Source organism: Callospermophilus lateralis, chromosome 1, assembly GCF_048772815.1.
Source record: "Callospermophilus lateralis isolate mCalLat2 chromosome 1, mCalLat2.hap1, whole genome shotgun sequence".
Taxonomy (NCBI): domain Eukaryota; kingdom Metazoa; phylum Chordata; class Mammalia; order Rodentia; family Sciuridae; genus Callospermophilus; species Callospermophilus lateralis.
In genome coordinates this window covers 183,063,723-183,080,802 of record NC_135305.1, presented here as the reverse complement: position 1 = coordinate 183,080,802, position 17,080 = coordinate 183,063,723, and the positions used below count along the sequence as shown (strand labels likewise).

At 32.0% G+C, this 17,080-nt stretch overlaps 1 protein-coding gene across 8 annotated transcripts in view; it reads left to right on the top strand.

The window, feature by feature from the left end:
* Tbc1d5 (TBC1 domain family member 5) overlaps positions 1-17,080 on the top strand; it is a 524,655-nt gene that overhangs the window by 298,885 nt on the left and 208,690 nt on the right. For all 8 annotated transcript variants that reach the window (XM_076842587.1, XM_076842568.1, XM_076842553.1 and 5 more), the window contains 5 exons: positions 3,503-3,605; positions 11,392-11,480; positions 13,165-13,215; positions 13,306-13,375; positions 14,218-14,390. In XM_076842587.1, coding sequence (XP_076698702.1) covers positions 3,503-3,605; positions 11,392-11,480; positions 13,165-13,215; positions 13,306-13,375; positions 14,218-14,390 — 486 coding nt within the window. The remainder of the gene's footprint in view (positions 1-3,502; positions 3,606-11,391; positions 11,481-13,164; positions 13,216-13,305; positions 13,376-14,217; positions 14,391-17,080) is intronic.

Here is a 17,080-nt window from a genome sequence, read left to right as displayed (position 1 = left end):
TGGGTTATTTCATGTTTCCATATGAATTTTAGGATTTTACTTTCTAAATATCATTGGGAATTTGATACGGATTTCATTGAGTCTGTGTAGTGCTTTGGGTGATATGGGCATTTTAACAATGTTAAGTCCTCTGATCCAGGAACACAGGATATTTTTTGTTTTTACCTTCTTCAGTTTCTTTTATAATGGTTTTATAGTTTTCAGTTTATAAATCTTTTATCTCCTTATTATTCCTAAGTATTTTTGTTAACTAATATAAATCAGATTGTTCTCTTGATTTTTTTTAAACTCATTGTTAGCATAGAAAAGCACTACTGATTTTTGTGTGTTGATTTTATATTTTTTCTGTCAGATTTATTCAATCAAATTCCCTATTATGTCTAAGAGAAACTCCACAATTTTAAATATTGATCAACAGAGTTAAAGCTGAAATAATCACTTTTTCCACCAAATATATATCTTAGATTTTTTGTATAAATTTCTTTATGAAAACTTACTTTCTCATTGTTTTTCTGTAATTTCAGAGTTTTTCACCTGTTTCACACTTCCATTTTCATTTTCCAGGGAAATGCAAAAATGACTTCTCTTGGACTTTCATTGTCTGATAACCACAAAATTTGTCTTCAATTCCTATGTAGTGTGAATTTTTCCCTTTTATTGTCCTACTAATATTTTGGGCTGAAAGAATCATGAGCCTTTACAATTTCAATTCTCATTTTTTTGCTTTAACCTCATTTTTTCTGAAGTTACTATTCTTTTTTTTTTTGGTATGAAATTGTAGTCATTGATGATTTTTCAGAATCTTAGCAATTGTTGAATCCAGACTGGGTTAATACTCTTTGTTATTGTTGTTTCAAAAACAAATTCGCCTTTCAAATGAAATAGCTGGGTTAGCCTAATGTCAAAATTACTTATCCTGAATCAGCACAAACTGGCATGGGGTAAAAGGAAAGTCTAGAGGTCAAATGGGGAGGGGAGGCTATTCTGAAACTTGAAGTATATCATCAAAAACCAATTACCATTCCTAGAAATGTTACTAACTTTCTCTTCTTATATCTGATGCATATAAATGTAGATCCTTGTATTTTGCACCTTGAAAATACGACCATTGAGTACTTTTATGTAGGAAGTATGTTATTGTTAAACGTGCTCATTCACCTTCTGAGCCATGTTCTTCTGTGTCACTCTGAAGTCATGGAATTTTACGTAAATTGATTTCTCTGACATTTCTAACTGGTAAGGGAAGGAGTTAGAAAGTACTGCTGTCTGCTGACTGCTCAGATGCATTGGCACAGGTATCAGTTTCTCTGTGGCAGTTTCATTGCTAATTAGTTTCTGAGTTTGGATAACCTCCCAGCTCTTTCAGCTAAACCTTCTCTGAATTTCAGTTCTTGTTCTAAATTCTGTACTAGCATAGACTTTGATTTCTCTTTCAGAACTTTTGTCAATCTTTGTGCTTTATGCCTATTTGATGCTATAGATTCTTCATCAGAATTTAGAGAACAAGTTGTAGCTTCTCTTAAAAAGGAGATCTTGAAATTTCATAAATTGGCACTTTTGCATTGTAGAGCATTGTAGAGGTTGTACTTTGGCATAGATGTGCTGTCTGCCTAATATGCGTTTTCAGTTGATTGGGTGTTTGCTAAAAGTGGGCAATTTAAATTATCTACCTGCAATTTAATTCTTCTAGATTTTAAGTTTTTAATCTTGCAAGAGGTTTGTATGCATTTAAATGAAACCACGATTTGGTATACAATATAATTTATACATTTTTATATTTTAGATGTTGAACTCTTATTATGTAGTTTGTGGATGTTTGTTACAGAGTAGCAGTTTGGTAATTTCTTCCATGATCCATTCAGATTGCATGTTTAGTTGGGCCAGTGTGCATAGAAAGTTTGCAAATACTATGCAAGGAAAGGAACACACAAAATTATTAAGCCAGTTAATCCAAATCTTTGGTTATGAACCAGAGGGCTAACTTTCAGTCATTTAATGCGGAAGAAAGAGAGAAACTCCATATCTGAGAGGCATTATTCTATTCTTAAAGAAGGCAGGAAACCATTATAATATGAAGAAAAAGGGGTATTATTGCTCTTTAGAAGACTCCATTGAGGATTATTTTTCTATTTCAATAATTGCCACTTCTCTGTGTTCTACATAGTCTTCCTGTTCATTCTCTAACATTGTCTCTTATTTTCTAGTTCTAATATCACCCAATTCACTTTTCAGCGCACAAAGTTCCATTACTCAAAGACTAGTTAATGATCTTTGTTCCTGAGTGGTTACAGCTTCTCAGGTGCTGTTCTTGGTGTTTTCACATGATCTCAGCTCAATCTACAAGATCAATGTTGTTCTCCCTACTTAGTAGATGAGGTAGTTAGGCAATCATTTGCTCAAGATTACATAACTAGAACTTATGGAGCATATTTGAATATGGGCTTTTGTTATGTTTGTAAAGTTTTCATTTCCCTTCATTATAACATACTTAGCCTTCTTAGAAACTCTTCTCTTTCTGACTTATTTCTACTTAGTTAACCACAGACTCTTATTTTTTTATTTCCCTATTCAAAAATGTAGTCACTGAATTTTAGTTTTAAATTCATCATTGAAAGCTCTTTCCAGAAAGACATGTCCCATATTCTTTCCCCACGCTCTTTCTCCCTGCTGGTAGTACTTCATTCCTCCTGATTACTAGTTACAGTTCTGTCCTGCACCCTTGAAATCCTCACTGCCTTCTGTACCTTCATCACTTTCCTTCTGATTTACTTACTGCTCCCACTGATCTTTCATGCCATTCCTCTCCCAAAAATTCTGTTCAGAATTCCCTGTTTATTCCAAGATGACATACCTTCAGCCTTTAACAGATAGTTGTGTATTGCATTGTTGTGTGTTTGCATTTGGGTTCTTGGAGCTGTATATTCTTGCATTATAAACAACTATTTGAACTCCTTTTAAGAATATTCTCTACCCTTTTTCTATTTTGCATTACTTCAAAGCACCTGATAGAGTTTTTGATCCAGAGAGCATTTAACTAGTGTATACTAACTTTTGTTCCAATTGAAATCTACATTTTAATCAGATGAAACTGATAATGTGGTCATATGTAATTGAAATTCTGAAATTTACATAAAAAACAATGACAATGTATTTCTTGAAAAGGTACTGTCACAAAATCACATTCTAATTTTAAAAACCAAATGGGCTAAAACAAATCTATGTAGGCTACAATTATTTTTCAAAATTTGTATTCACACATGCAGTGACTTTTAATATGTGAAGAGTTTTGAAATGTTTAGATGTTAAAGGATGTCATTAACCCCTGGGATATAATCATTTTCCTTTTATTATTCCTTTTTTAATCCCACCAATGGTGTAAGTTGCAAGGCAAATACAGAGTTGTAAACCTGAAGCAGCCCTTAACACCTCTTTGAGATGAGACTTTCAGGGTGATTCTTGAAATTGTGCCAGTCAGTTTCAATCCTGTGTTTTCTTTTTTCAGGTTTCCCGAAATGCAGTTTTTCCAACAAGAAAATGTGAGAAAGATTCTTACAGATGTTCTTTTCTGTTATGCTAGAGAAAACGAGCAGTTGCTTTATAAACAGGTAATGAAAATATCTTACAGGTGGCATCCGTTGGCTCAAAATTTTCTATACAGCTTGACAAGTGATAGAGCAATAATGCAACCTTTATTGTATACAGAGTTGTATCATAATGCTAAAGCAATCTAAGAGCTGCTTGTCAGCTGCATGGCAAGAAAAGTAAGCTCATTGAAGCACATATGCTTCTTTCTCATTATAAGACATTCTACCAAATTGTCTTCTATAAGATGTTCAATCTTTTCTCTCAACTTTTGAGAGTTTGTTTATAAACAGCATATTTGAAGCCAGTCTAGTAATAGAACTTTTCCCAGTTGTATGTATAAATATTGTTCCTAAGTACAGCACTTATAAATATGTGATGTGGCATGTAAAAAATAAATAAATAAATAAATGTACTATTAGTCTTTAAAACTTACCAGATATAGAGCTTCAGAATGGTTTTTAAAAATTTGTTCAAGTTGATTTCTTTATGTTCCTGTTATTTGACTCTTTACTAAAGCAAACAAGATTATTTTTACTTTTATTGAAAAATGAATCATTTAATTATATCAAGATATCTAAGTTTCCTGTTAAAGTTTATTGTGTTCCAGTGAAGATACATATTTTTTAATATGTTTGCTTATTTTTCCAAATATACATTTAGAGGCAATACAGATGAAATTCATAAATCCAAAACAATCAAATTATAACTTACATCTAATTGATGACTGCCAAACTTTAATTTAATGTAACAGAAAATACCTGTGGTAAAAGCAATATACTTAACTCAAACTTAAAAAGTTTAAGATGGTAAACCAAGTGAGATTACCATTATAATAAAGAATGTGTTTGTTATTGAATATACAGAACATCCAAGCGAATAATTTTAATCTAGTAATGTCTTTATATTAATTCTTAAACTAGTAATGTCTTTTTATTAATTGCATGCTGACTGTGTCTCCTTAGAATGTATCATCATTTTCAGTGATAATCTGTTTCATTAAAACTGGATCTGATTACTTTGAATAGTTCCTAAAAGCATTATAGTTATTTTAATGGAGAATAACATAATTTAGTGCTTAAAAACCCTGAGTTTAGACTCATATCCTGTTTGTTTGAATAAAAATTTCCCCATGTGCTAGCTGCTCATCATCAGAAGTTCCCTTACTTCTAATCTTCACTTTTGTTATCTGTGAGAGGAGGACAATAATAGTATTTACTTTGGAGTTAAGAACATGGAGTGCTCTTTAAAAATTTCTATCAGTAGTTATGGTCCATATTGTTGTTGTTAGCATGTTTATAATTATGTTGGAGTTGTCACAGAACACGAAAGTACAAAAAAAGACAGAGGAAATATTAAAACTACTTTTTTTGCTTTTTTGGCATTTGGAAAGTATTTATTTATTTGACATGTAATAAGTATGAATATTTGTTGGGTACCAGGTAATGTTTAGTCTACCTACTATAAAATAGAATACCAGAGCATAGCTCTCCTATTTAAATGGTACTTAGTGCCCACTGACCAACCTTTTTCTCTGTTCTTTTTACCCTACTACTCTCCCTAGCCTTTGGTTACCACCATTTGTTCTCAACTTCTATGAGACTGACTATTTTAGATTCTATATAAGAAAGATTATGTGGTACTTATATTTCTGTACCTGAAATATTTCATTTAACATAGTGACTTTATTTCTATGTTGTTGCAATGACAGAATTTCATCATTTTAATAGCCAAATAGTATTCCACTTTGTATATGGACCCGACATTTTCTTTCTTCATTCATCCTTTAATGGACACTTAAGTTGTTTCTGTTTATTGTGATTAGTGCTGCAGTGAACATGGAAGTGCTGATGTAGCTTCAGTATACTGAGTTCATTTCTTTTGGATATATACCCAGCAGTGGGATCAGTGTATCATATGATAGATCCGTGTTTTTTTTAATGTTTATTTTTTATTTGTAGTTGGACACAATACCTATGTTTTATTTATTTATTTTTATGTAGTGTTAAGGATTGAACCTAAGGCCTCGCATGTGTGAGGTGAGCGCTCTGCCACTGAGCCACAACCCCAGCCCCTGATAGATTCATTTTTAATTGAGGAACCTCCACACAGTTTTCCATAATGGTTGTACTCATTTACATTTCTACCAACAATATGTAAGGATTTCCTTTCTTCACATTTTCTCCAAAATTTCTATAAAACTGGCTAGAGGCTGGAGAGTATTTCTGTGGTAATTGTACATGCTCAGCATGTACACGGCTCAGGGTTCAATCTGCTGCACTTTAATCAATCTAATTCTGTGATATTACAAAAATCAACCAACAAATGACTGGAACATCCTAGGAGCCAACTAGATATATTATATATGAGATTTCAATTAGGGGAAAGGAAACAGATTTGCTGTATTTAGCTTTCCATCTAGGACAAAAAAAGTTTAGATTATACCTTTATTGAATAATAAGTTTTTGATGGAATATATAAATATAAAAACTAAAAGTATGTGAAAATAGTAGAAAAAGATTTAGAAAACTTTTATATAATCCCAGGGAAGGATATGTCTTTGAAAGGTGGTAGGGTATCTAAAGTTGAGTACAAAGTCAAAAGGTGAAAAAATTAAAACAAACAGAAAAGGACTCCCCCTCCTCCCCCCCAAAAAATAATGGGAATTGAAAAATAACAGAAGCCCTATTCAAAATGGCTTAATCCATAAGGGTATTGTTGACACACATTAGCCCAAAGTCCAAAGTCTTCAAGGCTTCAGAATTTTTCTATTTTTCTGCTCTTATTGTGTTGGCTTTTGTTGTTAAACCTATTTCCTCATTTTTCTGGCTCCTCTTTCCAATTCAAAAATATCTCACAGTAATAGATTTATTGATAGTGTATCAAGTTAGGATTAAATTATCCCAGGTTACACATTTGTTTCCTGTTTTTCTTTAAAGAAAGAATAAAAGTAGATTGAGAAAATCTAATAAAATAGAAATAAGTTTCATGGATAAGGAAAAAAAATACAAAACATCACATTCCACCATTTGTGATATATGTAGACCACTGCATTTGTGTGAAGACTACAGGAATATGGAGATCAAATTCTTGGTAACAGGTAAAGTCTGTCAGTTACTGATTAAGAGAAAGTATTATTAGCTCACTCTTGGGTCTCACTTTAAAAGACTTAATTACTCCCTGTACATGTTTAAAATCCTATAGATTCTTTACAGAGAAATAATACCTTGCTGTAGAAGGACTGAACATTTAGCCAGATCAAATTTAAGAAAAAACCTTGAGTTTCATCACAAGCTGTTAAAGCTATTATTTTGTACTAGGTGACACCCCGTTTAACATCGACCATATTGTTAATAGTTATGGGATTTTATTGAATTAATGAGACTGTTATCATGTAGTAGAATGTCTTGCTGAGTTAATTGAAACTGCAGAGATTATATAAATGGTATTAATGAACTTTGACTGCCTGATGCCTCAGCTTTAATAAAGACTGCTTGGTGGGCTAAATGAACACAGGCAGATAAAAGAACAGGTTCAATTTTGTGAGCCTACGGGCTGTTGATGAAGAAAACTTTGTTACCTTTATTTTCAGCTAGCGTAGCGTTGAGTTTGGAGTGCAGTGACTGCTAACGAGCTAACGGGGATAAAGGCTTTAAGCAAGGAGAAATGCTGATAATATAGATAGAAGTAGAACTTTGGGAACCAAAGTATACTGAGAATACATTTTTAATTGTGCTTTGTCAAATTTATAAAATGTTGAATTCATGATTATGCCTTTTGATTATCTATTCTTTTGAAGATATATATGTATATCTGTGTGTGTGTATATATATATATACACACACACAAAAAAAATACATACTTGCCACGTGTAAATTTTTTATTTTTTCCAATGTTGGAGATTGAACTCAGATCCTTGCACGTGCTGGCTAAGTGCTGAACCTCAGTGCTACTGTGCTAGCCCACTTGAAATTATTATTCAGGCTTTACTAGTCTAAATTGAGAACAAAATCAATAGTCTTCCAGTTATTTTTAGTCCCCTAATTTAGGTAAAATTCAAATCTGAACTTTAAAAAGATTGAATAATATTCAGAGGAGTCAATCATTTTCATTTTGCCAAGAACTGCCTTTTTATTGATTTGAGCTATGGTTTACTACTATTTTCTATTTTCATATTGTATTTTAGCTTTTTTAATGCATTGATACATTAAGTGATGGGTATTTCATTTAGTCAAAGTATAATGAACACCTTGTTCGTGCTGAATTTGTGGTCAGATCTAGGTTTATGTATATAGTCTTCCTCCAGTGTCCTTGGAGAAATGGTCCCAGAACCCTTCTATGGGTACCAAAATCCAGGAATGCTCATGTTCCTTATATAAAATATTGTAGTATTTGCACATAACCTAACACACATCCTCCCATGTACTTTAAATCATCTCTAGATCACATATAGTATCTTATACAATGTAAGAACCATGTAAATGGTTGTTAAACTGTGTAGTAATGAGAAGAAAGTCTATATGAATGATATAAATGTGGTGGGATTTTTTTCCTATTTTTCTAATATTTTCTATCACCAGTTAGTTGAATTCACTGATGCAGGGGCCCTGGATACAGAGGGCCAACTGTATGTATTAATACATACACACATCTTTGAATACACACACAAACATACACTACTTCTTATTCTTTATAACTGTGTAGTCTTTTCTTTAGACTGCAAGTTCTATTAAGTTTAGAAACTGTCCCACTTTATTCACTTTGTTTCCATAGCACATGTAGGCATTTACTAGTTACTGGGATAAGTGAATGATGAATGATGAATGATAGTTGAACAACGGAGCATCTAGAGTGAGTACTGTCACAGAAACTAGAGGGAAGAGAACATCTTAAAAAGGCAGGAATATTCAATTATATAAAAGTAATTCCTCCTTAACCCAGCCACATCAGTTAGAAAACATACTGAAAGACCTATTTGAAGATTACCACCCAAAACAAAGATAGCTAGTAGTAAACCTATCAAATATGAAGTATAATCATGAGTTTTACACAATTTTGAATTGGAAAATCTGGTGTTCTTAAAAATATCTATTTCAAGTTAATTCTAACGTGATGTCAAAAAAAAAAAAAAAAAATCCCAGTCTTTGTTTTAGCATTTTATGTGTCTAAGTGATACAATGAACCTGGAAGAAAAAGTGAAGTTAGAATTAGCAAGATAATTTTAACCAAAAAAAAGGGGGGGCGGAGGAGAAGAAGGGAAAAAAAAGAAAATGGATGGACTCAAGTATTTTGGATAATAGTAAAGTTTTTGTCAGGAATATACAAGCCATTGGAATACAAGTTTAAAAAATATCCAGAAAAATTGTGAACTAACATTTAGGTTAGGGTAAAGATGGCATTTTGGAAAGCATAGAGAAGATGGGCTGTTCAACTTATTGAATAGATTAAATTTATTGAAGATGTTAATTATTCAGTAAGTTTTACTTCTTTTGAAGAAGAAAGTTATATTTTTTATGGCAGAAATTATACTAATATCAGGTGAGTGGAGAATTTACTGGGGTTGGGGGAAAACTATATTCTTACCTAATCTCAATATGAGGGAAGTCTTTTTAGGCATTAAAAAAAACGAAAAACACAACCCATGATGGATGATTTATTTTATTAACTATTAAAATGTATAACTTCAGTATGACATAAGATAACAAAATTAAAAGACAAATAATAAACATGGGAAATATTTCTAACAAAATTGAGAAGCATTAATAGGTTTAATTGGTAAAGAACTGTTACAAATGATTACGGAAAAGGAAACAATAATTAGGACAAAATAATTAATTAAAAATGGTAGTAAAATGTTTAGTTTCACTGGCTTTCACATATATAATTACAACAACTTTTGAAATTTCACACAATTTTTAAAAAAGAATGTAGATGGTGACTTTAATATTGTACAGTGAGGAAATTCTTTGTGGAGAGCTGTCTAATAGTATACATCAGGGATTTTAACAAATGTTTCTACCCAGAAATTGTACTTCTGAAAACTGTATTCTAAGGAAAACATCAGAAATATGCTAAAATATTACCATAAGGCTATCCATTAAAGTTTGTAGTTTCTTCGTTTCCTCCTGCCTGACTTCATTCTTGTTTTTGCTTTTCTGTAGTTTTCTACTTTGAATGCTATTACTTTGATTATTAAAATTATGACACATCAGCTATGTGCAGTGGCACACATCTGTAATCCCTGCTACTCAGGAGGTTGAGGCAGGAGAATCATAAGTTCAAAGCCAGCTTTGGCAATTTAGGGAGACCTGGCCTCAAAAACTAAAAAGGACCAGGGATGTAGTTGAGTGGTAGAGCACCCCTAGGTTTAATCCCCAGTATTGCCAAAATTTGGGCACTTTCTTTTTGAAGTAATAATATAATTTCAAGAAAATTAACTCCTTATGATGACTTTTAAAGCCCAACTAGCTCACTTGATTTCATCTCTTGTCATCTACCATGTTCTTCGAGAGCACATTCATTCCAAGGTTTGTTAAATGAATAAATGTTGACCAAGAAAGATTGAAGTGTCATGTGGTAATTTAAATGAAACATAAATTGTCCATGGATTATAAGTTATACTGTCAAAATATTCATTAAATAATTGTAATTCAAGACTACTGAAAAGTTAGAAATGAAATTCAATAAAATCTACTGTCATCTTTGATAACAACTGACTTCCTAAGACTAGCACAATACTAGTGACTGCAGTTATCTGTGTGACTCTGTCCTTCCTTCCAGGAAGCTACCTCTAATTCTACTAGCAAAGTTGTTCTCTCCTCTTTGCTCTCTTATATTTTACTTATATTTCCTCTAAAGGTGATATTTTGTCTTGTCTTTTTATAGAAGAGCATCCTTGTTACTAAGCAAAAGGAAAGTAGAAATATGCTTCAATTAAGAGGCAGGAAGGACAATAATCTGTTTTAGCTTGCTAGAATATGGTATTTTGTGCTTAAAGAGGAAAAATCTAAATGAGCAAAGCTTGTCACTAATGCTTAATATCTTATGTCCCTAAGTAATGAACAAATAGTGGAATTTTAGAGTAACTTTTAAAAGACGGTTTAGTAATTAATACTATGCCTTTTTGTTTCTTTGCCTATTTGTGTAACTGTCAGTTGAACCTCAGATACAAGGGAAAATACTATGTTAGTGAACTCATTAAATAATTTGAAAATGACCCTAGTTTAAGTAGAAAAGAAACCTATAATAGTTTTCTGATTAAATATGTTGAAAATCATATTTGAAAAACTTTTTCTATCATATTTTCTAAAGTTTTGTTGTTATTGTTGTTTTAAATTTTCTACCACTTTTAGCTAGCTGACTTTAGCTCTTCCTAAGTCTACAGACATCCTAGTTTTGAGCCATTATATAATGAAAACATTGGATGTAATTTTCTTAGGTCTACAGTTCTTAGTTGCCCTTTTTACTGCAGATCTTTACACTGTAGCTCATGATTATAATTTGCATAAATGAAATTCATATTTATGAGTACAGATCTTGAAGCAACTGACAGGTGCAAGGTTGTCTACCATGCCAATTTATTGTTTGTCATGTTATTTTAAAAGAGAACTTCTATCCATGTTTTAAAGAAGAATAGGTGCTGTGGTTGAATTGGGATCAAATTCTAAATGTAGGTAAAAATCTCATTTTGTACCTTTCCATTTTTATGTTTTTCTGTATAATATGAAGATCTTTAACATTACGCAGCTTATACTGTCCATGAATGGCCTTTCACTATCCTCATTCATTTCTCTTGATCTTGTGTTTCAGGGTATGCACGAGCTATTAGCCCCCATAGTCTTCATCCTTCATTGTGACCACCAAGCTTTTCTACATGCCAGTGAGTCTGCACAGCCAAGGCAAGTTTTTAATGAGTTCCTTACTCATACTTACTATAGCCTTTACTTTTTTAGCTTCAAAATCTTTTAAATTAAAGGTACTTGTAAATTTTGTTAAGTTGTGAACATTTGTATTTTATATGGCTAGTTGTAATTCCACTTAATAGTTGTAATGCCAGGTTAGCTGTGGGGCAGATTTGCAGTTGTGTCTTTGAAAATTTTAGTATGTTTCAAAGGAAGACATATAACTGATGGGTCAAGAAAAAATGTTTGTTTTACTGACAAAAGTGCTAATGATTGATAATACTCATACGTATTCTGATGACTCATTTTTCACTGTGAACTGAATGATATCTTTATTACATACTTTCTCCTTACCAGCTTTGACTCTGTTTAATTCATAAATAAAAGAACAGTACTATGAAGAATCTCAGTCTGTAAATAAATCAAATGGGTTCTCAGGTTGTTGAGAGAGACTACTTTGTATATGTATATGTGCTGGGGATTGAATTTAGTGGGGTGGTCCATCACTGAGCTACATTCCCAGCCCTTTTTTATTTCATATTTTGAAACAAGGTTTCACTTTGTTGTTGAGGCTGGCCTTGAACTTCCAACATTCCTGCTTTAGCCTTCAGAGTAGCTGGGATTACAGGTGTGTGCCACCATGCCCAGCTGCAGATGATGTTTGTAATTGGATTTAACTAAGGTAATTATTAAAATTCATTTTTTAAAATAAGCCACCCCAACTGATGGGCCAGAAAAGCAACCAAGAAGCATTTGGGGAACAGAGAGCTGTATGATTGTAAGGCCTTGTCAGGCAATCCATAAGCTAGCCCACCAATATGCAGGAGACAAAATACTGGCAGATAACATCTCATATATCTTAATTGTGTAATGTTTAATGTTCAGATGTAAGCTGTCCAATTTATTAAGAATATGCACAGCCCTGTGAATTAACTTTTGTCTACTATGTTATAAAGTTAGCATTTTCAAGTTTCCTCTAAATTTTTCTGATTTTATTGAGTTTATTGGATCTTGACAAGAGTAAGATATCTTAACTACCTTCACTTCAATTATTCTAAAATATCAGGTTGCAGTTTGTGTTGCAAACCAGTTTTCATGCCACTTTTATTTTTGAAAATGTGCACAGAGAATATACAGGAAAGTAGAGATGATTGAATGTAGCTTTAAAATTAGTAGAACATGTTTCTTCAGTCTTTTGAATTCATTACTAAATAAAGCAATACTGAAGTAAATTTGTAAAAGATGTTATCACTGATTAATTGATGTTCAAATAATATGGCCATTAAAAGAAAATAAATGAATGTCTTGGATATTGCATATTGAATCAGTAACTATATGTTTTGTTTGGTTTTAGATGACAAGTGATACATCATAGAGTTATAAATTATTCTAGATCAAACATAGTCAAAGAAAATATTGTCACTTTCTGTATTTGTTGCTTAGAATAATTAGATAGCTACTTTATTGTGGCACCAACAAGGCAGCTTATTTGTTTTTGATCTTCATAGAAAGAAAGGATTTTATTTGTTAATGGAGTTGCTCTTTTTATTAAAAAGGCTAATTTTTCTCATTTATTCATTATATAAAAGTTGTCTTATAAATGTCGAATAAGACAAACTCTGTATCCTCTTCAGTTATTGGAAAAGATGCACATTTTGATTGCTTGTATTACTTTTTAAAGCGAGGAAATGAAAACCCTATTGAACCCCGAGTATCTGGAACATGATGCCTAGTAAGTATAAAAACTATTATTTTTCTTCTTTTATGCTATTATTACTTTATTGAGGATAAACCATACGTTATTTTATTTTTCTACTTTTAGTGCAATGTTCTCACAACTGATGGAAACTGCTGAGCCTTGGTTTTCCACTTTTGAGCATGATGGTCAAAAGGTAAATATTATAAGGGCCGTGGGTTATGGCTCAATGGTTGAGTGCATGCCTATTATGTGTGAGGCACTGGGTTCAATTTTCAGCACTGCATGTAAATGAATAAAAAAGTAAAAGTTCATCCACAACTAAAAAAATGTGTGTATTTAAAAAAAAAGAAGGTAAACATAATAGAACAGATCTTTTCAGTATATTTGAGTGAAGAAATGATTTCAGTAACAACATATAGCAGGGAATAGTACATAATAAGTCATTTTTATTACAATATATAAAATATGAACATATATAAAAAAATGAACATACTTACAAAATAAGATTGGACCTGGGAATCTAAAACATTCCCTTAATAAAATTGACAGACATACAAAGGCAATACAAACATTTCATATATATACATAATAGAATCTCGCTGTACCCTATTTTATATAGCTTTGAGAGCTCAAAGTAAGAGTTTTCATTTACTGTTTTTTTATGTTTGAATATCATGCCTCACACAAAAATGGGTTTCCATCACATTCCATTTACATTCTGTATCATCACATAAACTGGCCATAGATACTTTGTAGTGGCTATCACCACTTCTAGACAAACTTATCTTGTAAAACTTTGTCACAAGAGAAACTGGTCAAGGAAATATATGCAACAAATATTTTATAAGGCATTTCCTGGCCAGTGTTTAATGAGCAAAATAATCTGAATGTCATCATATGTTTCCATGTTTTAGCATTTGTCAAGAGATAATTATAGCAGTTTTTATTTCTTGTTTAAACTCTCTTTGGTAAAGAAATTGAAGAATGATATTCTTTTCATATTGAAATAATATATGTCCCATTATTCCTATCTAGGGGAAAGAAACTCTGATGCCTCCCATCCCCTTTGCCCGGCCACAGGATTTAGGACCAACAGTTGCTATTGTTACTAAAGTCAATCAGATCCAGGATCATCTACTGAAAAAGCATGATATTGAGCTCTATATGCACTTGAACAGACTGGAAATTGCACCACAGATATATGGATTGTAAGTATTAAAGTTTTAGTTTTAGCTACAAATAATTATGATTTGTGGTAATTTCTATGTCTCAGATCCCTAGAAGTAGAAGCAAGAACTGTTCCATCTGTGTTTTATTTCATCTCCCCTCGTTCTTATGTGCTTTATGCCCATTACTTTCATGTATGGTGTATCGTCTAATATTCTCACAAACCTTTTCAATTGAGTATCTCCCTATTCTTACAGATGAAGAAGCTAAGACTTAGTCTAACTTTACATAGTAAACAATGAAGTTGTAATTCAGACCTAGGCAGGATTGACTACATAATTTGCTGCAGAGCCCTAGGCAAAAGAAGAATGTCAGAATGCTTTTGAGAAATAAGAATTTCAAGATGGATATAGTAGAACATTAAATGAAGCATTCTTAAGAAGTACAGGGTTGTGCAGGTCATACACACACAAAGCTTATCCCTGAACCAAACAGTCTTATAAGATGTTCTTACTCTTTCCATTTTATCATGTGGTCATCTTTTGCTCTACCTTCAGAAGTGATGTTAATAAAATAGATGTTCTTTTCATTGAACATAATGTATTAATTTTCTTTAGCCACATAACTTCATAACATACTATAGCAGAAGAATAGGGAACCACTTGAAAGAAAGGGTGTTTGTATTTTTTCAGTAGCTTGTAAAGTATATAGTTAAATTTGCAAATAGTGGTTTTGGGCTGTGGTTATAGCTCAATGTTAGAGTGCTTGCCTAGCATGCGTGAGGCGCTGGGTCTGATCCTCAGCACATAAAAATAAATAAAATAAATGCATAAAAAATACAATAAAATTATTTTTTAAGAAATACGAGTGGTTTTAATAAATCTGAGTTACATGATGCTACAGACAAGAATCCACTTTATTGAAATAATAGAACATTTATATGTAGTGCTGAGTAGTCTCTTGACAGTTATTTTTATAAAGCCTAACTCTCCATTAGTAGAATATCAAAAAATTAAGAAGGTATTATTGAGATGTACATAATAGAGGTTTAATAAATATGGATTTTTTATTTGTATTACAAAGAATCTCAAATGAATCAAAAGTTTAGAATTAGAGGGGGCTGTTTGGGGATTTTGTTGGTTTGTTTGTTTTTAGCCCAGAGAAAAGAATTGGTGAGTTGTTAATATGTTGTCATGTTGCATGGAATCTTTCACTAAGAATAATTCTCAGCTGTTTTTCTTCTCTGGAAGCCATGAACTGTGATCGAAGAAGTCTTCTTTCCTGTTTTAATCGTGCTCATATTTGTGTGCGTGTTAACCTCATCATTAAGAGCAGCATTCCCACTAGAAATGAGAAAGTTGTGTGTGACATAGGTGTTAGACAACATTTTAGGCTATTAATGAGTTGCTACTTAAACATATACGACTAATGTAAAAAATGTATTAGCATATAGATCTAGCTTAATGCATTTTTGATCCTGGACCTAAATCTGTATTTTGAAATAGCTATTGACAAGGATTCAAATTCTATATTCCATTGTGCACTCAAAGAATTAACATATTCAAATATAAATCCCACTTGACATCCTCAAAATGCTATTTGCTGAGATCTAAAAACTGGTCTTTAAATTGGGGAAAGAAATTGGTGATATACATGTTTCTCCTTTCTTTGAAATTCTTTCTAATTTCCTGCCTCTTCTCCTGTGCTAGTGCTTTATGTTCCAGTGGTGATGAAGTGGGCTTCAGGACAACAATTTATAACCAGGGTGTTCCACTTTCCTTCAGCAGACATTAATCTCCTTCAGTTTCCTCTTCAACATAATAATTCACAGAGTTTCTTCAACATCCTGACTAGTATTTTCCCAGTAAAATCACGTGGTCCATGACATAATTTCTCTGAATTTTTTCAACATTATTAGCGATAATAACAACATAAAGGCTTGTAATAAACATAGCTTCCTCATTTATTCCATTATTTATAGAACCTTATCTATATTACCTTTAAATATTTATATAGAAGAGGTCACTCATTGTTTGAATTTGATGAGTACTTCATTTTATAGTTCAAGAATTTCACTGATCCATTTCACTTATTCGATTTTATTACTAATATTTGTGAGGTACATGAAAGGTCAAAGTGCTTGAATAATCTTATATCCCTGCATGCTCCCCTAAAATGTCCTACCCACTTGTGTATATTTATTGATGACTGTTAGTAACTTTGGGGTCAAAAAATCATACAAAATAACAGTTGGAAACACAGACTTTGAAATGAAACACTCCTATTTAACCACATTGAGCCTTTGTTTTTCATCTGTGGAGATTCAGAATAATGGTATTTACTTCATAATGTGCTGTGAGAATAAAAGCATAATATACAAAAGGCATAGTTGTCAGTATGTACTAAACATTCAATATATGTGTGAAAGTACCTTTTAAGCATTATCTGTCATTACCATTCCTTAATTAGGATATTATGTCTATGTAAATATGACATATTGTGATTCATGCACCCTTCAAACTCTTAGACTTTTCTATACTTTCTTCACTAAAACATGTGGGTTCCCACTTACTAGAAACATGGAATAGCTGTCTTTTAGAGCTTTTTAAAGAGGTAGTACAGAAGTTGAGAGTAAACTTCTGGTAATGATCATAACAATTTGCACAATAATTTTATGTCCTTGAAATTAATAAATATTGTAGTTTTGTATCATGAAAAATGAAGTGAGACT